The 26030-nt window shown below is 41.8% G+C and overlaps 2 protein-coding genes across 9 annotated transcripts in view; one reads left to right on the forward strand and one right to left on the reverse strand.

Moving 5' to 3' along the window:
• The window catches only part of DHX58 (DExH-box helicase 58), a 36569-nt gene extending 13730 nt beyond the window's left edge, over positions 1-22839 (reverse strand). Inside the window, exons 1-6 of one of the 5 annotated variants that reach the window (XM_087873100.1) lie at positions 22696-22815; positions 11234-11425; positions 9962-10163; positions 3092-3282; positions 696-806; positions 467-593 (exon numbers count right to left, since the gene is read on the reverse strand). In XM_087873100.1, the coding sequence (XP_087729226.1) occupies positions 467-593; positions 696-806; positions 3092-3282; positions 9962-10163; positions 11234-11425; positions 22696-22800 (928 nt within the window). In that variant the 5' untranslated portion in view covers positions 22801-22815. Of the gene's footprint in view, positions 1-466; positions 594-695; positions 807-3091; positions 3283-9961; positions 10164-11233; positions 11426-14575; positions 14676-15744; positions 15827-22695 lie in introns of those variants that run through there. The other 4 variants (XM_034403694.2, XM_034403695.3, XM_060694502.2 and 1 more) reach the window with 4 other exon arrangements.
• The window catches only part of DNM1L (dynamin 1L), a 49137-nt gene continuing 45876 nt past the window's right edge, over positions 22770-26030 (forward strand). Inside the window, exon 1 of one of the 4 annotated variants that reach the window (XM_034403552.3) lies at positions 22770-23144. In XM_034403552.3, the coding sequence (XP_034259443.2) occupies positions 23043-23144 (102 nt within the window). In that variant the 5' untranslated portion in view covers positions 22770-23042. The remainder of the gene's footprint in view (positions 23145-26030) is intronic. The other 3 variants (XM_034403554.3, XM_034403553.3, XM_034403551.3) reach the window with 3 other exon arrangements.

A 26030-nucleotide genomic window follows, 5' to 3' on the forward strand; every position in this document is an offset into this window, starting at 1 on the left:
CCAGAGAAGGGCGGCATATAAAAATAAATAAATAAATAAATAATAAATAAATAAATTTCTTCCAAATCCATGTATTCAGGTAGTCCCCAACCTGCAACCACAGTTCAGCCCAAAATTTCTGTTACTGAGACATTTGTTAAGTGAGTTTTCTTGCCAGAGTTGTTAAGTGAATCTACAGTTGAATCACACGGTTGTTAAGTGAATCTGGCTTCCCTATTGACTCTGCTTGTCAGAATGTTGCAAAAAGTGATCACATGACTCCAGGGCACTGCAACCACCATAAATATGAGTCAGTTGCCAAGCATCCAAATTTTGATCACATGACCATGGGAATGCTGCAATGGTCATCTGAGAACTGCTCATAAGTCACTTTTTTCAGTGCCATTGTAACTTCGCACAGTCACTAAATGAACTGTTGTTAAGTCGAGGACTACCTGTATTACAAAGCCTCCTGTGGGATTCTCACCTTTCATTTCAAGCGCCACAATTTGCTGCTCAAAGACCTTGGTACCAAAGTTTGCAGTAATGTCAGGTACATTTAGGTAAGTATAAATCTGGGTCATTATCTCCCTGAGCTTTTCTCCAAATGGGTCCTGGAGATGATAAAAGGAGAAAAGTGGGGTGGGAGGAAATGTTAACCTTCTCATCTACACTGCTCATTAGTTTTTTTTCCAACAGATTCCTGGTGATCTTACCTGCAACCTTGGTTCCGCCAGATCGTACTGTTTCTTGGGACATGGGACATGATCATCCAGATTCTGTTTATGTGTTGACATAATTCTTTCAGCATCCAGGTTAGCACAGATCTGGAAAGAATGATCACAGCTGTGTGACTACTTCAGGAAATAGGCCTAAGCCAATTGGTCTTAAATGCCAGTTGGAATGCCTTTAAGTGATGGGGTGGTTGAAGGAGTCAAAAACAAATTTGCCTGTGTATTTATACATGCAGTGAATTATAAGCTGCCCGGTTCACAAGGACTTGAAGTGATTGACAGTAGTAATCCTTATCAATAAAAACAACCGATATCCCAACCAATCTGAATTATATAATTAAACTAATTAATCTAATTAATAGATCAGACATCCAGCCCTTGCTTATCAATGGAGACCGAGTGGAGCAAGTGGCCAGTTTTAAATTTCTGGGTGTTATCATAAAAGAGGACCTGACCTGGGACACTCACATTGCAGCACTGGTCAAAAGGGCCCAGCAGAGATTAGACTTCCTGAGACTTCTCAGGAAACAACAACTGAATGAAAAACTGCTGGTGACCTTCTACCGCTGCACCATAGAGAGTATTTTAATTTACTGCATCTGTGTATCGTTTGCCAATTGCATGGTGGCAGATAAGGCAGCAATCCAGAGGGTCAACGTCATTGCCCAGAGGATCATTGCTTACCCTTTCCCCTCTTTGGAAGAGCTTTATAGCTCCCGCTGCCTTAAGAAAGTTCAAAACATTCTTAAAGATGCATCTCATCCTGGGCACCCTTTTTTTTGAACTATTACCATCTGGCAGACGGTACAGGTCAATAAAAACAAGGACAAATAGGTTGAAAAACAGCTTCTATCCCAGGGCAATAACCATATTGAATTCTACGGTATAGTGCAATGTTGGGTTTTCAATTTCAATTATATAGAATGTAAAGGATGTATGTTTGTCTTTTTATTTTTATAGTTATAATGTACACTGAAGACGGCATTTAATTTCATTGTACCATGTGTAATGACAATAAAGTAAAGTAAAGTAAAGTAAAGTAAAGTAAAGTAAAGTAAAGTAAAGTAAAGTAAAGTAAAGTAAAGTAAAGTAAAGTAAAGTAAAGTAAAGTAAAGTAAAGTGCCCAAGTACCATCAGCAACCAAATGCTCAGGATGCTTCTTGAAGCCAAGTTGTTGGAGGCATTCCTTATTTTGGAGGTTTAAATATTTCAAAGAGCAGGAGCAGCCAGTGAGGAAGAGTTGTCCTGGATCCTTATCTTCTTTTTCCCAGGGAAAGCACTTGATATGTCTTAACTGGAGATGACAAGGATTCAGGTTTTTATAAGACCCTGTCTTATTTTCTTTTGGGCCCCAAAATAAGCACTAGGGCTTATTTTGGGGGGGAAACATGATTTCAGAGTGATCAGTCCGGCTGGGCGCACCACCCTCTCGGCACGCACACACAAGAGCCGTCAAGCATGCTGGGACCAATGGTATCTGGCAGCAGCTGCAGCCTGCCGGTCCCTTGGCGCACTCTGAGGCTGCGCAGAGCATAAGACACGGAGTGGAAAGCAGGTGATCCCGACATGCGGAGCTGAAGGCAGGGGATCCCGATGCGCAGCGCAGACTGCAGGCAAGCCAAGAGACATGAAGATGAGCCTCCCGCGGCAACCCGCTGCTCCAGCCCACCAACACTTGGCTTTCCTGCAGCCTGTGTGGCGCATCCAGATCACCTGCTTCCCCCTCCTGCTTCTGCTCCCTCCTGCCTCTGCCACCAACGCTTGGCTTTCCCACAGCCTGTGTGGCGCATCCAGATCACCTGCCTCCTCCTCCTGCCTCTGCTCCCCTCCTGCCTCTGTTCCCGACATGCGGAGCTGAAGGCAGGGGATCCCGATGCGCAGCGCAGACTGCAGGCAAGCCAAGAGACATCAAGATGAGCCTCCTGCGGCAACCCACTGCTCCAGCCCACCAACGCTTGGCTTTCCCACAGCTTGTGTGGCACATCCAGATCACCTGCCTGCCTCCCCCCTCTTGCCTCTGCTCTGCTCCTGCTGCTTGCACAGGTAATGTGGTGCATGGGCTGCGGTTGTTGCCACACTGTCGGCCCATGCACGCTCACCGCCTTTGCTGGCCACGACTATCCACCTTCACTAGGGCTTATTTTTGGGGTAGGGCTTATATTAGGCACACGTGTAAAAAAAACAGGCTAGGGTTTATTTTCTGGATAGGTCTTATTTTCAGAGAAACATGGTTTGCTCTTTGAAAATCCCACTATCAGTATGAAAGAGAACTGTGTTTGCAATGCAAAGCAACTTCCAAACTTATGACTATACGGGAAAAAAAGAGAGGAACCCAGAATGCCACCAAACTTGAGCCGACTGTCTTCTGTCAGACTCACCTCCAGAATGTGGGCCTTAGCTGCTTCCAAGGTATTTGAACTTCCAGTACCTAGAGAGGCTGTGAGTCCCAAAATCTGAGGTAAATCCTGTTGGCCTTTCAGCTTGCGGTCCAAGTAGTTCTCCATAATCTTGTTATAAACAGTTCCTTTGTGAGTGTGGTGACACTCGTCAATCACCAACAGAGAGAAATCTGCACAAGATATAGAAAGTGATAAATCAGCTTTTATGCTAATTATAGTGCATTCTTCTTTTAATAGACTGCCTGTGGGAAGGAAATGTCGTTATTCAGGAATATCTGCTGAATTGGAGAGTACAGGTAGTCCCTGACATACAACAGTTCATTTAGTGACCGTTCAAAGTTACAGCGGCACTGAAAAAAGTGATTTATGACCATTTTTCACATTGATGACCGTTGCAGCATCCTTATGGTCACCTGATCAAAATTCAGATGCTTAGCAATTGACTCAAATCTATGACGGTTGCAGTATCCCAGGGTCATGTAATTGCCTTTTGTGACCTTCTAATAAGCAAGTCAATGTGGAAGTCAGATTAAGTCAGATTCACTTAATAACCATGTTACCAATTTAACAAATGCAGTAATTCACTTAAAAACTGGGGCAAGAAAAGTCATAAAATGGGACAAAACTCACCTACCAACTGTTTCACTTAGTAACAAAAAAATTGACGCAATTGTGGTCTTAAGTTGAGGATCACCTTTACATAATTTGTGTTGATAGTGCATATTAAGGTATTTATTTATTTATTTATTTATTTATTTATTTATTTATTTATTTATTTATTTATTTTTAAATTTATATACCGCCCTTCTCCCTGAGGACTCAGGGCGGTGTACAGCCAGAATTAAAAAACATGAAATACAAATATTAAAAACAATTAATATATATATAAATTTGGCCCAAAATTAAAAATACAAACCAATTAAAACATTTAAAATTTCTTCTTAAGCCAGCCCAGCTTGCTGGAAAAAGTGGGTTTTAAGGGCATGGCAGAAGGCACTAAGGTCTTGGATTCTCCTTATCTCTGGGGGCAACTGATTCCAGAGGGTAGGTGCCCCCACAGAGAAGGCTCTCCCCCTGGGAGTCACCAGCCTACATTGATTGGCTGATGGCACCCTGAGGAGGCCCTCTCTGTGGGAGCGCACGGGTCGATGGGAGGTCGTCGGTAGCAGCAGGCGGTCTCGAAGATAGCTAGGCCCAATGCCATGGAGCGCTTTAAAGGTGATAACCAACACCTTGAAGCGCACCCGGAAGACCACTGGGAGCCAGTGCAGCTTGCGCAGGAGCGGTGTTACATGGGAGCGCCATGCTGCTCCCATCACTACCCGCGCTGCTGCATTCTGGACCAGTTGGAGCCTCCGGGTGCTCTTCAAGGGGAGCCCCATGTAGAGAGCGTTGCAGTAGTCAAGGCGAGAGGTGACGAGGTATAAATTTGGCCTGCAGCAGACAAAATCCACTGCTTGGAGATCTTCAAATGGTGGTTTTGATGCATTGTTTATTTCAATGGCAGATTAAAGCCCAACATGGAAAGGAAGATACAGATAGTCCTCGACTTACAACAGTTCATTTAGTGACCATTTGAAGTTACAACAGCACTGAAAATAATGACCATTTTTCATGCTTATGACCATTGCAGCATCCCCATGGTAACATGTTTTACATTCAGATGATTGACAACTGACTCGTATTTCTGACAGCTGCAGGGTTCAGGAGTCATTTTGAGACAAGCAAAGTCAACAGAGAACCCAGATTCATTTAACAATCATGCTACTAATTTAACAACGGCAGTGATTCATTCAAATGAGGCAAGAAACTTTGTGAAATGGAATAAGTTCACTTAGCAATTTTTTCACTTAACATTTTGGGCTCAATTGTGGTCGTACGTTGAGGACTACCCGTACCACATATTCAAGCTGGTTTTAGAATATCAAAAGATATTAATGCTGACACACACGCTGGATAATTGGGAAAAATCAGAAATATGTCATTATGTCCTCCATTGATTGTAGAAAGGCCTTTGGATGTGTCAATCATATTAATCGATGAACAGGGTTTAGAAAAACAGTAATCCGAGAACAAACTCGGAAAGTTCTGTAAAGCACTACGAAGAACTATATAAGTCTAAGTGCTATTGCTATTGTTATCTCTTTGTGCTTATGTGAAACCTAAACATCGGTTAGGAAGCCACAATCTTTGTGGTACCTTCTTGGCAGCAAGAAGTGGGACAAGGCTTTATAATCTGTCCTATTTATTCAAACTGTATGCTGAATATCATCTCCTTTTATTTACCCCATTATCCCTTGTGTTGGTGGAGTCTGGGCAACTGAATGGATCTGAGTGTTTACTGGCCGGATGCCCTTCGTGTCGCCAATGCGAAGTTATATTCAGCAGATATATTCTCATCGTGCCCAGAGAGAGAAATATCTGCTCTACCCAGGATCAAACTCTGGATCCACCTCAGTGATGGGTTGCCCTCGGTTCGGACCGGTTCTATAGAACCAGTAGTAAAACCGGAGGGAGGCTCCACCCACCGACCCCGACATCATCAGAACGCTTCTGCGCATGCGCACGGCCCTGTTGCAAACCGGTAGTAAAGGTGAGAAGAACCCACCCCTGATCCACTTAGGATCAAACTGTATGCTAAATATGCAATTGGCTACGACACTGAGCTTGTCGATCAGAAAAGTAGGCAGTTCGGCAGTTCGAATCCCTAGTACAGGTCTCCTGCGTGAGCCGGGGGTTGGATTAGATGACCTCCAACGTCCCTTCCAACTCTGTTACGGTTCCTGAAAAGCTGGATTGGAAGAGTATGGTTTTAAAATTGGACGAAAACAACAACTTGTGCTTATGCTGTACCCAACACAGTTTAATAGCTGAAAATGGAAATGATCTGGAAGCTTTAGTAATGAAAGTCAAGGAACACAGTGAAAAAAACTGGGACTAAAACACAAAGAAGGCCAAATTAATGACAACTGGAACAGCAACTAGTCTTGTAATTGATAGTGAAGAGGGAGATAGCTTCTGCCTTTTAGGACTGATTATCAGCAGTAAAGCACCAATAGTCAGGAAATAAAGCATAGACTAGTATTTGGTAGAATAGCAATGAAAGCCTTGGAAAAAACTGTCAAATGCTATATTGTGTCTATATTAGGGGTCCCCAACCTGTGGGCTGCAGCCCACTACTGGACCGTGGTCTGTTGGCCACCGGGCTGGGTGAGTGGCTGGCAGGGACACGTGTGTGTGCATGTGCACACACACCCCACTCATGCTAATGTCAGGAAATAGCCATATTAGTCCCTGCATTTTTCTTGGCAATATTTTCTGAAGTGGTTTCTTATAGTCCCTTCTTTCTAGGGCTAAAAGAAAGTAACAGGCCCAAAGCAGTGGTGGGTTTCAAAATTTTTTACTACTGGTTCTGTGGCCGTGGCTTGGTGGGCATGGCATGGCTTGGTGGGCGTGGCTTGGCGGGTGTGGCAGGGGAAGGATACTGTAAAATCTCCATTCCCACCCCACTCCAGGGGAAGGATACTGCAAAATCCCCATTTCCTCCCGATCAGCTCGGACTCGGGAGGCAGAGAATAGATGGGGGCAGGGCCACTCAGAGGTGGTATTTACCGGTTCTCCGAACTAGTCAAAATATCCATTACCGGTTCTCCAGAACTGCTCAGAACCTGCTGAAACCCACCTCTGGCCCAAAGTAACCCAGCTGGCTTCCTAGCTACAGCAGAATTAGAATTTAGGGGTCCCCAACCCCTGGTCCGTGGACTGGTACCAGGCCACGGCATGCTAGGAACCGGGCCACACAAACAAGTGAAGCCCCCATCCATGAGATGCAGGCAGCATGTGAAACCATGCCCCCTCTGGTCTGTGGAAAAACCTGTCTCTATGGAACCGGTTCCTGGTGCTCAAAAAGTTTGGGGCCGCTGTATTAGTTTCTTCACATTTGGGATTCTATAACATTGGGAGGATTGTCAAGAGGCAGAATGTCTCTATTGCAAGTGGATTGTGGCTGTCGAAATTCCCCCTTGGCTGGGGCTCCAGTTAAAACCAGTTCTTGGTTTTGTTTTTTTTAGCAAAAACCAAAGTCCACGGAGATGTCACTAGGCATAACAGAGCTTTGCAAGTGTGTGGTGTAACTTTTCGGTTATAGTACTAACTCTAAAAAGCCACTTGGCAATTGGATTTAGAGAAGAGTAGACATACAATGTAACATGGAAGGGGAAATGGAGAGATTCCGTTCCCAATTATTCTTGATCAAACTTTGCTAACCATGGAAAGGAATCCCTTTCCATTTACTTCATTATCCATCTTACTTCCCAGAAAAATTACCGGTAGGTCAGTTACTGGTCACAGAGTTCTCAGTGAAGAGTGCGACCTGAAATGTGGCTAAATTGAAATGTAATTTGTGTTTCATTCTTTGCTAGGGGTCTCCAAAAATTGTGATATTCAAATATGATTCACCTCCATTTTCTTTAATACTAGGACTTTGATAGTGAAGAATTATCCCCCAAGATTGTGGAAGATTCCACAAAAGCGGTTTCGAACTTGGATCTTCTTTCCCTGCTCTCAGAAGGAAGATCTGCTAATTTCTGGATGTTCCAATTGCTCTATCAGTGATCAAAGGGCAATGTTCAAAGGAGACAATAGAGATGATACAAAACAACCACAAGATAAAACACCTAGACACAAACTGAGCAACGTGGTATATGCAGTGAGCCATGTGCAGATCTGTACATTGGGGAAACAAAACAACCACTTCATAAACGCATGGCACAATACAGGAGAACAAACGCATCAGGACTAGATTCAGCAGTCCATCTGCATTTAAAAGACAAAGGCCACTCTTTTGAAGACAGCGAAGTCCACATTTTGGACAGCTGGTTTGAAAGTGGGGTCAAAGAAGCCATCTATGTCAAAACTGAACAGCCTTCTCTCAACGACATCATCTATCTCCAATCTACAACAGAGTCCTTTTAACAGTTCCAAGAAGTTTCCACACTCAATTGCACCAGGTGGCTCAGTGGCTATGACACTGAACTTGTCGATCAGAAAGGTTGGCAGTTCGGCAGTTCGAATCCCTAGTGTAGGTCTCCTGCGTGAGCAGGGGGTTGGACTAGATGACCTCCAAGGTCCCTTCCAACTCTGTTATTGTTACTCAGGTGACCCTGATGACACAGATAAACCTCCAGGTGACCTTAACGACTCACTAAAAGAATGCAAAGGACCAGCTGTCTGCAAGGAGTATAAATCCTTCCATTCCCCACCATCTAATCAGAGCTGAAGAAGCTTCTTGGATGAGAAGCGAAATGTCTTCAAAGAAAAACCAAGAAGTTCAGTTGCCTCTTTAAAAAAAAAACACCTTTGGGACAATAGAGACAACCGTGAGCTTGAATGGGGGATTCACAGCTAAAACTGGATTATTATTACTGTATGCTGCTGCTCCCCTTCCCTGAAGAGACTGTGACTGTTCCAGTAATGGTCTACTGTGAATCTGCTATAACCTGCTTGGAGAATGAACTAAAGTTATTCCCTACAACTTGCTTCAGTTGGCGTTCCTCCTTAAATAGGCTAAGGGAGTGGCCAATTAGCCCCAAGCCTTACTCTCGAGGAGACCTCCTCCTGAGGAGCCACTCCTGCCTTTTGGCAGCTCTGCGCGCCCGTGCATAAAGAAGAGGCTCCTCCTCTTCTTCCTCTTCACTTAAAGGAGCTTCTGGAGGTTCTGAAGGCCCTGGCTGAATCTTTGCCTCTGGCACCACATCTTCTCCAGCCCCCGCATTGTCTGACTCAAGTGCCAGCTGCACAGGCTGCTGGCGTACCACACCAGCCTCCTCGCTGTCAGAATCAGCTACAATCTGCACAGGCCGCTGACGGGCCACAACATGGTCTTACTCCTTCCAGAACACTTTTTTCTATAGGCTCTAATAAATAGAAGCTCTTTCTACGTACAGGGAGTCTTCAACTTACAACCATTCATTTAATATCTATTCAAAGTTACAGCGGCACTGAAAAAAGTGACTTATGATCGTTTTTCACACTTAAGACCTGTTGCAGCGTCTCTGTAGTCACATGATCAAAATTCGGATGCTTGGCAACAGGTTCATATTTATGACGGCTGGGTTGTCTTTTTGCAATCTTCTGACAAGCAAAGTCAATGGGAAAGCCAGATTCACTTAACAACCACGTTAGCAATTTAACAACTGTGGCGATTCAACGGTGGCAAGAAAGGTTGCAAAATGGGCAAAACTCACTCGACAACTGTCTTGCTTAACAATGGAAATTCTGGGCTCAACTGTAGTCGTAAATTGAGGACCACCTGTATTCCAAGAAATAAAGTGATCTGGTTGTGGAACAGGAATCTGGGGCAGCTCCTTATAACTTGATTGCTATTTGTAGTCCAGATACAAAAAGTTCATGTCTCTAGAGTAGATAGGTCTTAAAAATGATTCAGTAGAATGCCGAGTATAGATTGTGTGAGAGCTTGTATTTAATTATTATGCAATTACAAAACAAGAGCATATTTTGATAGGTTGTTATATTAAGTGATTAAATAATTCTGATTAAATATATTTTGATCAAAACAATGAGCAAAACTGTTAGAATGAGTCACATTACATCAATATCAATAGCACTTAAGACTTACATATTGCGCCATTGTGCTTTGTAGCACTCTCTGGCTGCTATAAAATGTCAGCATATGCCCTCAACAATCTGGATCTTCATTTTACCGGCCTCAGAAGGTTGGAAGGCTAAGTCAACCTTGGGCCCCATCAGGATCGAACTCCAGGCTATGGCAGACATTATATCTCTGTGCATCACAATACCCTTACCCTTACCCTACCACTGACTACTCACCAGTCAGTTCCACATGCATTTCTTCTTCTTGGTTGCTGAGGGCATTATACAGGATTTGGGCTGTGCAGATTATCAGGTCGTGGCTCTTTACCATATCTGAGAAGAATAGCTTCTGGATACTATCACCACAAATAGATGTAATTTGGAATTGACTTTGTAAGAAACTGAACTCATTCTTCAGATGTTGGTCGACTAGAGGTACCTGCCAGGACAAAGGTGCTGTAGTGAAATATTTTCCAGGGGATAAAACAGACACCATTAGGCTGTGTACGTTTCCAAAATATTTGGGAAGAGGCGTTTTTGAACTGGAAAGAGCACAACTCTTTTCTGTTAAAGCAACTCCTTTTCTTCAGACGTACGTGTGCCTGAAGACAAAAAAAACCCTGTTCCTTTGTTTTAACTTGTTCAGAAACCTGGAAAAGGGGGTGCTTTTAAAATTAACAGAGGTGTTGTACTTGTTTATTTATTTATTTATTTATTTATTTATTTATTTATTTATTTATTTATTTATTTATTTATTAGTTCGATTTATATATGTCGCCCTTCTCCGGAGACTCAGGGCGGCTTACAATGCATTAAGCAATAGCCTTCATACTTTTGTATATACCTGCTTAGTAGGGCTTTTGGGGGGGCCCTGAGCGGTGTTCTATTTTATGCAAAGTCAGCTTATTGCCCCCACAAACCGGGTCCTCATTTTACTTACCTCAAAAGGATGGAAGGCAGGGTGGATAAAAATCAATGATTTTTTTTAAAAAATCAAAACAATCAGATTTTTTTGATTTAAATCGGATTTTTTTATTTAAATCAGATTTTTTTGATTTTTATCGAATTTATTTTAATAAAAAACTTTTGGAGTAAAAATCTATCGTAAGATAGTTTTCTATTTAAGATACATAAATAATTTAGTTTATTCAGCATGAAATGGAGCTTAGTTATGTAGCATGAAGCTGTATATTCTGCAACACTGGGACTATCGGTGAGTCAACAGTGGGTCAAAGGAGTAGCAGAGATGACAGTTGCTCTTTAAAAATTATGATTTAAATCGAGTTGATTTAAATCAAGCCTTTTTACTAGTGATTTAAATCATGATTTAAATTGTGATTTAAATCAACTCGATTTAAATCAAATCCACCCTGATGGAAGGCTGAGTCAACCTTGAGCCTGGTGAGAATTTTGAGGTCCAAAGTGTTTCGTCTCTAAGATGTTTGTAATCCAAGAAGCCATGGATTTTGGAAAACGATCTTCCACCACCCTCTATCTACTGGTACTTACTGTGTTGACTAACACAACCACCTTGTTCTTATCTTGACTCTCCAAGTGCTTCTTGCAAACGTAGACAGCCGCTCGGGTCTTTCCAGCTCCTGTTGGCAGCCATATGATTATATTCTTTCCTTCCAAAGCAGGCCCAATCACCTCCCACTGATAATCACGCAGGTCCATTGGTTCGCGTTTAGAAAACCTGAACTATGATAAAAAAAAAAAAGAAAGGAAAATAATAATGAAGGCATGCAAACCAATTCAGCCCAATCTTCTAAATTAATTTGTCTGCCCACCTCTTGCTGAAAAAAAAAACCATTTTCCATTTTATAAACCCTGTGGCATGCGGAAGGGCACAATCAAGGTCATTTAAAAAAAAACAGAAGAAGGGAAGAGATTTGACAGGGATAAGGAGAAGGCAACAGTTTAATCAAACGTACAAGAGAACTAAAGAATTAAAAATACAGTGAAGACAAGGTGAACAATACAGGTGGGAGTTCATTCTTTGCAGCTACCTGTGTAACTATTGATCAACCCCAGTCTAGTTTCCTTTTAGTTAGCTGGACCACCTCCCCATAAGTTGTCAAATTCTGGCTAGTGACAATAGAAATTAAACTCCAGCTGGAAAACACCATACTGTAGACCAGTGATAGCGAACCTTTTTTTCCTCATGTGCCAAAAGCAAGCACACACGCACGCGCAACAGCACACACACACGTGCCAATACCCATAATGCAATACCCCGCAGACCCGCCCCCTGTGCATGCACATGTGACTCCCCCGTGCTCCCCCACTCCCTGTGCATGCACATGTGTCCCCCCCACGCCCCCGTGCATACGCACGTGACCCCCATTTTGGTGCTAACAGGCCTCCCTGAAGCTTCCTGGGACCAAAAATCGGGGGGCATGCCGCACCCCCTCACGCCTCATTTTGGATCCCAGGAGGCTTTAGGGAGGCCTGCTAGCACCAAAACGGGGGGGGGGGGGGGCGCCACACACCCCACGCCTCGCTTTGGTGCTAGCAGGCCTCCCTGAAGTCTCCTGGGACCCAAAATGGGGCACCGGGGGGGGGCACCGCAACCTCCATCCTTCCCCCACGCATGCACGTGCAACCCCCCCACATGCAGAGGGCCGAAAATAAGCTGGCCAGTGGGAGGCGGCAGGCATGCACGGTGGAGCTGACCTGGGCGTCAGCTCGCGTGCCCCCAGAGATGGCTCTGCATGCCATCTGTGGCACGCGTGCCATAGGTTCACCATCACGGCTATAGACAAGACGGTCTAGAACTGTTAGAAACCAGTTCTTGAAGGTGGAGTAACCTTTACAAAAAATATCCTATTATTTGGATAAAGTATTTGGTTTGCTGGTTTTGAAAATCTTACCATCTAGTTCCACTTTATTTTAATTTACTAAATTACACTTTCATGCCTATATTTTTCCACTTTCTGTACAGGCAGCCTTTGACTTACAGTAGTTCGTTCGTGACCATTCAAAGTTAAAACAGCACTGAAAAAAGCAACTTGTGACCATTTCACACACTTATGACCATTGCAGCATCCTGTGGTCACGGGATCAAAACTCAACCGCTTGGCAACTACCGGTAGCTCATATTTATATGTTGGTTGTAATGTCCCGTGGTCAACTGATCGCCTTTTGCAACTTTCTGACGAGCAAAGTTAATGGGAAAGCCAGATACACTTCACAACCCTGTTACTAACTTAACAGCTGCAGTGATTCACTTAACAACTGTGGCAGGAAAGGTTGTAAAATGGAGCAAAACTCACTTAACAAGTGTTTCGCTTAGCAACAGAAATGTTGGCTTCAATTGTGGTTGTAAGTCGAAGAGTTTCTTGTGTTGCCTTGTGTTATCAATGCTTTAGGAGTCAATTTTAAAGGTTTTGGGGACTGACAGGGAAAGAATCCATGAGCTATTCAACAGAAAACCAAAAGCATTCTTTATATATCAACATTATCAGTTATACATCATATATAATGGAGCTAACTCTGGAAATTTGAAAGTATATTTGGGTGACCATTCAACAGAACAGTTATAATGGTGGGTATGGCTTTAATTAAAAGGCAATGTAATAAGTTGCTCTCCCAGAATATTCTCTTCCACATTGCTCTATTTTTGTTTTAACAAGTGGACGTACTTCAGAGCACTGAGTTAACAGCTATGCTCTTATTCCCTCCATCCCACCCCCCATGGAAGTGGTGGGTTCCAACCGGTGTTACCACCGGTTCGCTTCGTGCACACGCTTTGCGCACAATTGTCATTATGATTGAAAAAGAGTAAACATGGTTGATTGATAATAAATGGTCTCAGCCAAACACTAACCATGAGTGAAAGAAAAGTGTTTGTGTTATCATTCATATTCTCTGAAAAATGGCCAAGAAATCATAAATTCTGCCAGGATATGTAAACTTATGAGCACAACTGCATATACATACATATATACATATACATATACATACATACATACATACATACATGTATGTATTTCTCTTTAGCCAGGTTCTTCCTACGTAAACCAAGATTTTTAGGCAGCCCTAGTTCAGTGAAATCCCAATCCACTGGTTTCTAGGCTTTTTTTCTTCAGGCAGCAGCAAGCACTCTGCTGCCCTTGGGAGACTAAGGAGACTAAGATAGATCTATTTCGGATTTATAAACCCTCATCAGTTGTATGTATATATATATATATATATATATATATATATATATATATATATATATATATACACACACACACACATACACACACATAGTATAACATAATATGATGTATAATGTATAATATATATGTATATATATGTGTGTGTGTATAATATATATATATATATATATATATATATATATGAAAATAAACAGAAAAAAACAACTAAAAGGAATTACAAACTATCAATACATATCACATATCCATTAAATATTTAAAAGTATTGAAATTAAAGAAAAAAAATGGTAATACTCAATTATTGTAAAAAGTCATGAAATCTATGCAAAAGGAAAACATACTACATCCTTTTTTGACCAACAGATAACATTTCCTTTTTGAACTAAATAAATTAAACATCTCTTGAATCCAGTCGTTAATATCAGGATAATATTACATTCAGGTTTTTCAAAACATTCTCTTAGCAGCATCCCAAGCCCAATGTCACCATATCTCCTAAAAGTCTATTAAATTATTCCAAAAAGTTGTCAGTGACTTTATGTATTCTGTATCTAATATTAAGCATAAATGGAAATAACATGATATGCAAAGAAACCCAATGTATTATAATACCATAAACAATTAAAATATTTACAGCCCAGAAGTGAATGAACAATTCACTGCAAACCATCTCAAATTATATACATACCCATTCAAAAGCCTGTCCTGGATGCAACAGAAAGGGCTTCGGCATAGGAAGTCACGCTTACAATGTTTTCCCTTGCATAGCTTTCTGTTATGCCCAGTGAGAGCTTGAAACGAAACCAAAAATGCTCCCGTGTTAGATTGTGGAGCTCCAGCCAAGGGGGATCTCGACAGCCACATAAATAGGCTTGGCAAACCACTTACCTTCCAGACACTCAACTTCTGCACAACCTCCCCTCAATACTACTGAATCCCAAATGAGAAGAATCTGGTAGATTCTTCCTTTTTATGTTCTGGCTGACTTTATTCCTGTTTTTAAAAGGGAAGTACGTGTAAACAGAAACCCTGCCTTCTTTGAATGTCAGTAATTAAACTATCATGACTTTTAAAAGCACAGGAGTGATTTGTCTTTTTGTGTAACTTACTCTCAAATCAAACTCTTCTCAGGAGAATTGCTAATTGCAATACTCATTTGCACTTGGAAAGCAGAGGGATGTTGGGGGCAGGGGTCGCAGGCTCCAATAAGCGGGGTCCCTACATCCTCTCCCCACAACCTTCCTCCACCGTCTGCAACTCCCAAGAGCCCGTATGATGAAGCAATTGGGGTGCTGTACAAGGACTGGAGGAATAATCCAAGTCCAGCCCTGGAAGTTACACAGCAATTTTTGGCCAGTTAGTTTTATCCCAGCCTACCTCACAGGGATGTGGTGAGGAAATAACTGAATGAAAGAGTGCTGGGATCATTGCCTTCAGTTTCTGGATACAAAGTGGGAAGAAGAATTGCTGCTACTATGCTAGGCAGCTAGGCTAATTGGTAAATAATCCACCATCTGCTTTCTTCTAGAGAATGTCTTCTCTGCCCTGATTTAGCCTTCTACTGCTCTGTTTTCTATCCGTACTTTTAGGCATGGCAGCTAAGACGTATGATGAAAGCCAAATTCCCTATTGGCATGAGAGGGCTGGCTCAATAAGAAATGTAAGATTTTATTATGCGGATCAAGGTTCTGGAACGGTACCAGAACTGAATGTTAAAGAGAAAGGCAAATAAAAGATTGATGCCCGCAGGGTTTACCTCAGTGACTGTTCCTCCAGACAAGAATATACAGACCAAGAAAAGCTAAAAGGCCAAAATGCAGGCCATTTCTCTGAAAATATCAAGAACCTAATCCTCACCTTTGTTATTGGTTTCTTGCAACCTCAATTTCAGTTCCCCGCTTAACTGACTTTAGAAGTAGCAGATAAATAGGTGCTCCTCCTGGGACATAGAGGGACACAAGGATGCAAATTTTATTTTATTTTATTTTATTATTTTATTTTATTTTTTATTTTTTTTATTTAATTTTCTTTCTTTATTTTATTTATTTGTCAAGAACGTATTAGGTAATTTATATAATTATAAGCATTAATTGAATACATAAAATAGATACAAGTAGAGGAAACATTAGGTCAGGAGTGGTAGGCACGCTGGTGCTCTTATGCACACCCCTTACAGACCTCTTAGGAATGGGGTGAGGTCAACAGTGGACAGTCTTAGGTTAAAATTTTGGGGGTTTTAAGATGAAACCACAGAGTCAGGTAGTGCATTCCAGGCATTGACCACTCTGTTGCTGAAGTCATATTTTCTGCAATCGAGTTTGGAGCGTTTCACTTTAAGTTTGTATCTATTGAGTTCTCCTCCCTTTTTAAAAGCTGTGTTAAAGAAGTTTCTTTGCTCTTGATTAGCAATTTAATAGGAGGCTTTCCAGGGTTGTTTCTGTACAGGACTTAGATTAGCAGGTTTAAAGTTTGGCTTTCCTTTAACTCTTTTGGGCCTGAATTTTTTAGAACGAGGTTCCTCTCCATTCATTACACTAAATGTTTTATTTCCTGTTCAAATGCCTATTATGTTTCTTTCAACTTCTCTATTAGGGCTTGCCTGTGTAGACCAAAAATTTTGGTCCTTCTGAGAAATACCCACATCTTTAAATTTAATCAGCAACACTGGGAAAGCATAGTGTCACAAGTTTTGTCCATGCGTCCATTGGTGTCAGAATTCACTGTGAAAGTTTGTGGGAAATACAGGAACTATTTTCTATGGATAAGTTTACACATGGCAAACACAAATGTAATTTGCAATTAAGTATGTTGTGTGAACCTAGTCGATCAGTTTGTAAACCAGAATATAAGGATTGGGGTGTTGTGTAAACACAAACCCAGTTAAACCTTTGGGTCTAAAATGCCGCCTATCCTACTGAAGTTAAAGTCTACTTCATATTTTAAAATTTACTTATGGCCAGCCAGATAAAACTATTATAGACATTGTATCAGGGAAGCTGTACCTACATATTTTATTAATAGGCATATATTTGTGAACTACAACTTTTTTCATCGAATATGATTTAAAACTATTATGCTACAATATTCAGCTTGCTTTGCTTTTGTAAATTTTGATTATTTTATTACAATATAATACTTTTATTTATCATTAAATATTTTAAGTTTACATAAATTTGTTTTAGGAAACTGCAGATATTTAATTGGCAAAGAAATAATATCTCTAGGGTTAAGTTGCTTCCTTACACTTTCAGTAAGATACTCAGTTCTGATCCGTGCTAATTCAGTGATGGTTCAGCCATGATACAGGTAGTCCTTGACTTATGACCATAGTTGAGCCTAGCAATTATGGTTACAAGTTGTGACTGTCATAAAGCGGGTCATCATCTGACTGACCCAATTTTGCAACTTTTTTTCATTGCGGTCATTAAGTGAATACAGCAGTCATAACATGAATGTGGCAGTTATTAAGCAAACCCACTGTTTGCTATGGACCAGTTATTGCCGCAACTTTTGGCAAAATCATCGGAAATTGCAGTCACATAACCACAGGACACTGCAAACAATTGTAAATGTGGCCAGTGGCTGAACATCCAAAACACTGTCCTGTGACTGCAAGGGGGGCGATGCCCAGCTGTCAGAACTTTGAAACCAGGTGATGAGTACCTTTTGGGGGGGACAGCAGTCTGGTAATTCAATAGATGCTATGGCTAAGGAAAATCCTGCCTTGGCAGAGAAATAATAGCATCAGACTTATATACTGCTTTAGAGTGCTTTACAGGCCTCTCTAAGCACTTTATGGAGTCAGCCTATTGTCCCCAACAACTTGGGTCCTCATTTTCCCTACCTCAGAAGGACGGAAGGCGAGTCAACCTTGAGCCTGGTGGGATTTGAACTGCCAAAATTGCAGGCAGCTGGCAGTCAGCAGAAGTAGCCTGCAGCACTGCATTCTAACCACTGCGCCACCCAGGCTCTTAAAATGCTTTTGAAAGTGATCACAATCCAGTTATGAAATTTGTGTAAGTTAATCCCTCTCAATTATTTGGTGAAAGAAATTTCTATGAGAATATTTCTTTTGGGGATATTCAGTTATCAAACTTCTTTTATGTTTCTAATTTTTTTAAAACAGAGGAATCTAATAAAATAGAAAAAGTTCCTTTTAAAGGTTCCTTGTAGTGTTCTTAGCAGCAATAAGCAGTTTGCCATTGCTTTCAAATGGTCCATAAAAATAAATGAAGCCATAAAATTAATTGTACTGCAGATTTTGGGATAGTGTTGCAGCAAGAACAAAACAGCTTTCTCTTTTTAATAACATAAATACAATTCTTATGAGTTCTTATTATCAAGTTGTTACCATAATATAAAGATTGCTACTTAGTTTTTCTTCATTTCAGTGGGAACTGTAGAGGAATAGTTCACAGAGAGTATGAATGATTTTATTTTTTAACGTGGGGGATTTGTTGCCATTTCTCTTTCTTTTGATTAATTTTATAACCTTACTGGTATCACAGGAGTCGGTAAACCCTGCTTTGAATGATTACAGTCTCCCTCAACATTCCAATCTAGATTTGACCATTTAGTTGTCAAACTATAATATGAAATCATCATCTTCCTTGATAATTTTCTTTGGACTCCTTTTCCCCGTCTTTATAATATAATTGGACGATAAAGATTTTGCTACCTGAACACTTTTGGGTACCGTATTTTCCGGCGTATAAGACGACTTTTTAACACATGAAAATCTTCTCAAAAGTCGGGGGTCGTCTTATACGCCGGGTGTCGTTCTCCTGTAACCAGGCAGACCAGCCCGAAAGGCTCTGACGAGCCTTAAATGGCTCTGACGATCTGCTAATCAGGCAACGCAGCAGGGATCGCCAGAGCCATGTAAAAGGAAAAAGTTTTCCCCCTCCAGCTTGCTTACCTTAGCTGCTAGTCACAATGCTTGCCTTGCTTCGCTTGCCTGAATCCATCAGCAAGCCACTCCCTGCCTGCAATCAAGCAGGCAGGGAGTTGTGGACTTCAACTCCCAGAATTCTTCAGCCAGCAAAGCAAAGCTGGCTGAGGAATTCTGGGCGTTGAAGTCTACAAAGTCTTAAAGTCGTCAAGGTTGGAGACCCCTGTTCTATTGGGTAAGTTTTTTTCCCCTTTGGGATCTTTAAAAAAAATAGTTAATTGGGGTTTTTTTTAGTTGTTCTTTTTTAGACCTAGCCATTTAAAGTTTAGGAAGTTTTAAATTTAGTTTTCATATAAAAATAAAAATAAAATAAAATAATATTTGTGCAGCTTTCTGAGATTTAGTGTGTTTCTGTAGTGTTTCACTCTAACTACACAAACACACAAAATCTCACAAAGCTGTATGTGGAATTTTGTGTGTGTAAAGTGTGAAAGTTGTTTTTTGGGGCTTTTTGTGGCTGTGTGAGGTTCCTGCTTGTTGCAAGGGCCATTTTGGGTCTAGCACAGCTGCTTTTACATTGTGGGTCAGCCAGTTGTGTTGTGTTGTGTGTGTGTAAAGTGTCAAAGTTGTTTTTTTTGGGCTTTTTGTGGCTGTGTGAGGTTCCTGCTTGTTGCAGGGGCCATTTTGAGTCTAGCACAGCTGCTTTTACATTGTGGGTGAGCCAGCTGATGTTTTTTAATTTTTATTTGGTGTGTGTTGGAAGAGGGGTAGTCTTATACACGAGTATAGCCCAAATCCTATATTTTAACAGGAAAAGTCGGGGGTCGTCTTATATGCCCAGTCGTCTTATACGCCGGAAAATACGGTATATCTTACAGATTTTTGGCTGCCAATCACAAAAGCAACCTGTAATTTAACCTATCATGTTCCTTTTTATATAAATTGTCTGTTTTTACACAGTAGACCCCTTCAGGAACTTTTGGCTATGCTGTGCACATGAAAGTAACATATGACGACATGGAACAGTTGTTGAAACTCATCCAGCATAGCAAGTACAACTGAAATATCTGTGGAGATCTCAAGCAGTGGCTCAGCTGTTTGGAATGTAGCTCTGATACATCAAGTACTATATGTGACTCAGGGGTGGGCTTCAGATCCTTTAGCAACGGATTTGCTGCCCCATTGCTGGGTGGGCGTGGCCATGGTGGGCGTGGCCTGGTTGGCCACCTGCACCATGGTGGGGGAGGATGTTTTTCGCCCTCCCCAGGCTCCAGAGGCTTTCCTCAAGCCTCCGGGAAGGCGAAAACTGCTTCCCCCGGGATCCGGAGGCCGGAAACAGGCCCGTTTCCAGACTTCTGGAACTTCTGGGAGGCCTGGTTTTTGCCCTCCCAATGCTCCAGAAGCTTTTGAGCTTCCGGGAGGTTGAAAATAGCTTCTCCCGGGGTCCGGAGATCCTCCGGAGGCCAGAAACAGACCCGTTTCTGGACTTCTGGAATCTCCAATAGGCCCTTTTTTTGCCATCCCAGACCTTCCACACGACCCCTGCATTTACCTGGAATGATGAACGGGCCGTGTGGAGACTCCTGGGAGGGGCGGGGTGGGCGTGGCCAGCCAGGGATGGCATTTGGGGGTTCGCTGAACCCTGGCGGTCTCTGGCTAGAGGATCGCCCGAACCCTTCCGAACTCCCAGGAGCCTACCCTTGATGTGACTTCAGGAAATTTATAAGCGGGACTACAGCTTCAAGTGCTGAAAAGCATACAGTGCATTCATAAAGTAGTCATACCCCTTTCACTTTTGTCAATTTTGTTGTGCTGCAGCCTGATTCTATAGTTGTTGAAATTCATTTTTTCCCCCTCATTAATCTGATGGGCTGGCTGCTAAAACAAAGCAAGGTTATGGCCTAACTTGAAAGGAACTTGGGAAGCCTGTAATTGTGGAGTCCGTCTGGCAAGAACAAAGAATATGCTTATTCACAGAGAATATGCATGGGTAACATTTGTAGCAATTCTAGGTGATTAGAGGACTGATAACAGTAACAAAGAGTTAGATATCCTGCATAGCTAAGCTAAAAGTTAGGAGTAGAGACGGCCTGGAGCAAATAGAATGTGCATTAGATAACTCCTGGAGCATTCATTAGCCAAGGTTTAGGAATACGGATGGCTAGAGACCAATAGAACAAATTGTTAGATTATTACTGAAATGTTTATTGAATGATGTGACTTATTATCCTGCCTTGTCCCACCTTCTTATGGGAAGTGCTTGTCAGGGCTGCGACCTGGAAGAGGAGCTGCCCAAGGCTCATGCGCGCACCTGAAAATGAACTTCTGGTTTCCGGCGCACGTTATGTGCACTGGCCAGCTAGTCGTCCAGGTTTCTGGCGCTCATGTGCACATGACAATCAGCTGGCTGGTGAGCATGCTCACGCAGAAAATGGAAGACCAGCTTTTCCAGTTTCCGGCACTGCCGCACACAAGAAGGCCAGCTGATCGTCATGTACACATAAGCCCGGAAGAGGAACATGCTACGCCACGTATGCCAAGCGACATGGCTCCACATGCCACTTCGGGCACGCGTGCCATAGGTTCGCCATGACGGGGTTAGATGGAAGCCACTCCTCTGTGCAAAACACATGAAAGCCCCCTTAGAGTTTGCAAAAAAGCACCTGAAGGACTCTCAGACTGTGAGGAACAAACTCTAAGGGGGCTTTCATGTCTATGGAGATTCTCAGTCATCCAGAGGTCATGGTTGCCCCAAAGGTGCTTCTTCAAGAGGCAACTGGACTTTCTGGTTTTTCTTTGAAGACGTTTCGCTTCTCATCCAAGAAGCTTCTTCAGGGCTGTCATGTGTTTCATACTTTCTGAATGCACTGTAAATCTTCAATACAGGTAGATCATGATTAATGGGATTAATGAAGCTCATAAATTCAAATTATTCAAATTTGTACTATTCAAGCGATAGGTCTAGGGAAAATAGAGCACCGCACACCAGAACAACTAGACACAAGAACAGTTTTTTCCCAAACGCCATCACTCTGCTAAACAAATAAATTCCCTCAATACTGTCAAACTATTCACTAAGGCTGCACTACTATTAATCTTCTCATCGTTCCTATCACCCATCTCCTCCCACTTATGACTGTATGACTGTAACCTTGTTGCTTGTATCCTTATGATTTATATCGACTGTTTCCTAATATGATTTGATTGCTTATTTGTACTCTATGACCAGTGGTGAATTCCAAATTTTTTTACTACCGGTTTTGTGGGTGTGGCTTGGTGGGCGTGGCAGGGGAAGGATACTGCAAAATCTCCATTCCCACCCCACTCCTGGGGGAAGGATATTGCAAAATTTCCATTCCCACCCCACTCTGGGGCCAGCCAGAGGTGGCATTTGCCAGTTCTCCGAACTACTCAAAATTTCCGCTACCGGTTCTCCAGAAGCTGCTGGATTTCACCTCTGCCTATGACTATCATTAAGTGTACCTTATGATTCTTGACGAATGTATGTACACTGAGAGCATATGCACCTAAGACAAATTCCTTGTGTGTCCATCACACTTATAAAGTCCAATAAAGAACTCTTTATCTTCTAAAAATAAGGTAATTTTTCTGGCTTGGGGGAAATACCCAGTAAAAACATTTAAACGTCCCATTTTGACGCTTGGATGTTTCGATTTTGAAAATACACCAGCAAAAATATTAGAATACACTTATTTTACAATTATTATTTTTTTTTTAAAACTAAAGCCGAAGTAGTTACAGAAAGCAAAGCCAAAAACCAAAGAACTCTGAAAACATTATTCCTCAGGTAGACAAACTCCCTGACCGACCTCGCCCTTCATTTCAAATAAGTACATCCAGGGAACTAACTAACTAACTAACTAACCCCAAGCGAGATGGATAAAAGACATACACACCCTAAAGCGCTCCTGCACGTGACAAATCTCCGGCAGTTTTTTCCGCCCCCAGGAAGGACCCTTACTACAATACCCGTCATGCTTTGCGCCCACGCCGGCTCCCATCTGGAGACGGGAGAAGCGCGCGCAGGGCCTGTTGGGTCGGAGGGGGGGGGGAAGGGAGCGTGCGCGCGCTCGTGTGTGTGTGTGTGTGTGTGTGTCTGTATCGGCGGCCGGGGAAGGTGGCGGAGCGAGCGCCCTTCCCTGGCGCCTTCTCCTCCTCTCTCTCTCTCTCTCTCTTCCTTGCCCGTCCATTCATTGCTGCTCTGCGGGACCGTCCGCGCCCTTCTTTCCCGCCGGCCGCCGCCATGGAGGCGCTGATTCCGGTCATTAACAAGCTGCAGGACGTCTTCAACACGGTGGGCGCCGATATCATCCAGTTGCCGCAGATCGTGGTGGTCGGGACGCAGGTAAGGCAGGCAGGCAAGCAGGCAGGCAGGCAAGCGGGGCCTGAGCCAGGGGTGACCTCCGCCCGTGCTGGAGGCGAACAGATGCCCTTGGGGGAGCCCTCCAGCCGGGGAGGGGGGGGGAGCGGAGCGTTTCAGTATGCGGGTGCTGGAGAGATGGTTGTTTCCTTCCTGATCTGGGGGTGGGGGGTGTTTGAGAGGGAAGGAAATATTGGCCGGCCAGTGCGAGTCTTGCAACGGGTTGGAGGGGTGGTGGTTGTTAATTCTCATACACTTAAATGTATATGCCGCCCAAACTCCCAGCCAGACTGGGAGGTGTGCAAAAATTGTAAAAAAAATGCATTTATGGCTATTGCAGTTGTGATTAGCATGGGCAGCCTTCCAGGGGTACTAGGGTCTGGAAGTTGAGCTTTATTGTAATTGTATTGAAGTATTTCTTAGAGGCTTCTTGAGGTGTAGGGTTAAGTTTTATATAAATAAATTAAGCGGTCGGGATGGGTTTATTTAGTGGTATTAAGAGCTGCATTGACATAAACACCTTTTCTTTTCTTTTTTTTGGAACCGCCTGTTATTCCCTTCCCAGAATGAAAGAAGCCACTCTCAAATAGGAGAAGCATGCCGGAGAGACTCTTTCCAGGCCTGACTTAATAATTAATATTTCCCCCTTTGCTAGCAAATTAAGGGGAACGCAACAGGCCTGACATCCTGAAGGCTGCATGTAGGCAATATAAATTTTTGGGATAGCACCCTAAAATCCTCCAATTCTTCAGCTCATTGAACCCTTCAGATTGTTCATCAATTCCCAAACAATTGTATGAAAAAAATTAAATAAATTCTATTTGAATAGCACCGCTACCAACAATAATAACAGTAACCCCTTGGATAGTGCCAGCCATCCTTGACGGTTGATACTGACCACTTTAGGGAAAGCTGTATTAAGGCTATATTTTAAGGTTATCAGAAGGCCTCTGGTGGTTTGTGTTGCTGTTAAATCCTAAGGATGGGATTAGTCAAGTTTGTTAAACCGTTTACGGTAACTAACATTTAAACTGAATGGGAGAAGATGCTTGGATATTCTGCAATGGTGCTAAAAGTTAATGTATTTAAATGTTGAGGGGGGGGAGTCCTGAGCTTGTTAAAGCTAAAAAGAAAAATGGGAACACACTCTCCCTCTATACTAAGGTAAGAGAAATTTGTAGGTCTTTTGTGTCTGGCATACTATATGCTGTCTGGAACTACTATGCACAAAGATTTATCCTTGCAACAACTGTGTTAAATAGGTTTGTATCCTGTCACTTTATAAACAAGGAAATGCACATTGTAAACACATGCATTCTTATATAGACAGTATAAGGTCCTATGGAGGGATTTCGAAGTGATAATGAGAAATATTTTATTCAGAGAACAATTTGGAGGTGATGCTGTAAACAGCAATTATTCTGTCAGTTGCAGAGGTGAGTAGCTAGGGAAAATATGAATGCCACACCCTGTTCTTCAGAGGACAATATATGTATAAATTATGATTGATAAATAAGGGTTAAAACTGTAGAAACCACAAGAGATCAGATCTCAGTGGTAAGAATTCAGGGATATAATATTATGAAAATTAGAGAATATGAAAATCAGAAGGTTAAGTTAATATATTTCTTTGTTAAATTTAGTTGTCACTCAACCTTCTCTAAAGTGACAGTTTAAATTTTAATATATGTTGTTCTTGTTAGCTACAAAGTCATGTCTGACCCATCGCGACCCCATGGACAACTTTCCTCCAGCCCTTCCTGTCCTCTACATTTTAATATATACAGAAATATAAAATTTATAAATATAAAAACAAATTGACAAAGGATCAAATACATGGATTGCATTTTCCAGGGGGAAAAAATAAGAGCATTTCAGTTAACAGATTTGTATTATTTTTCTATAATACATTCAGACCTAAATTTACTGAAATCTTGCTCTGGTGCTGCTAAACTTGTACAGTGAAAGGTTGAAGATCTCAATCTTCCTCTCACATAAACTGAGGGAACAGAGCAGGGTAGAATTAGTAGAAACTCTATGGAGATAGTCAGTCATCCAGGTCATGGTTGCCCCATAGGTGCTTTTCCAAAAGATGGCAGGATTTGATTTTTTCCCCTTGAAAAAAATCAAATCCTGATTTTGTTTTGTTTCTCATCCAAGAAGCAACTTCAGAGTTCTTTGAAGGCTTCAAATTATTAAAAGTCATAATGCAAAGGAAGTAGAGAAAATGTTTCTCATTTATAGGCTAATGGCTCTGTCTGTAGGCACTTCTCAAAAGAAATGAGTTCTGTATAAATTGAATATTTCCATAATTTTTTATAAACTATTTCACTTGTTTGTTACGTGTGCTGGTTCTGGAGGAGAAGAATAATATATTTTAGTGACTGCCATTTTCATTTGGCCTTGTCTGTTAACTTCCAATTGGTATCACTTAAATTCCTTCAAGCATAACTTTGTACCTATAAAGACAAGAAACTTGATTTAAAAAAAAAAGTTGGAATCTCACAGAAAAAAGATCTATGTACATAATAACAATCTTGAGTTTTTTCATTGCATGTATACAGGCTTTATTAGAAGTATATTGTAATGTGTCATTTTTTCCAGGGGGGGGGAAAACAGTTTAGAACATTTCAATGTAAGAGATTTATACATTTTTCTATAATAAATTCAGGACTAAATTTACTGAGATCTTGCTCTGTCACAGCTAAACTTGTACAGAGAAAGATTGGAGATCTCAGTCTTTCTCTCCCAGAAACTTTCTAGATTCATACCTACCTTGACTTGCCTTGGTATAGCCCTTTAGTAGTTTTCTTGCTCATTCATTCATTCATTCATTCATTCATTCATTCATTCATTCATTCATATCAATTG

This window comes from Pantherophis guttatus, chromosome 7 (assembly GCF_059756535.1).
Source record: "Pantherophis guttatus breed Tessera chromosome 7, ASM5975653v1, whole genome shotgun sequence".
Classification (NCBI taxonomy): domain Eukaryota; kingdom Metazoa; phylum Chordata; class Lepidosauria; order Squamata; family Colubridae; genus Pantherophis; species Pantherophis guttatus.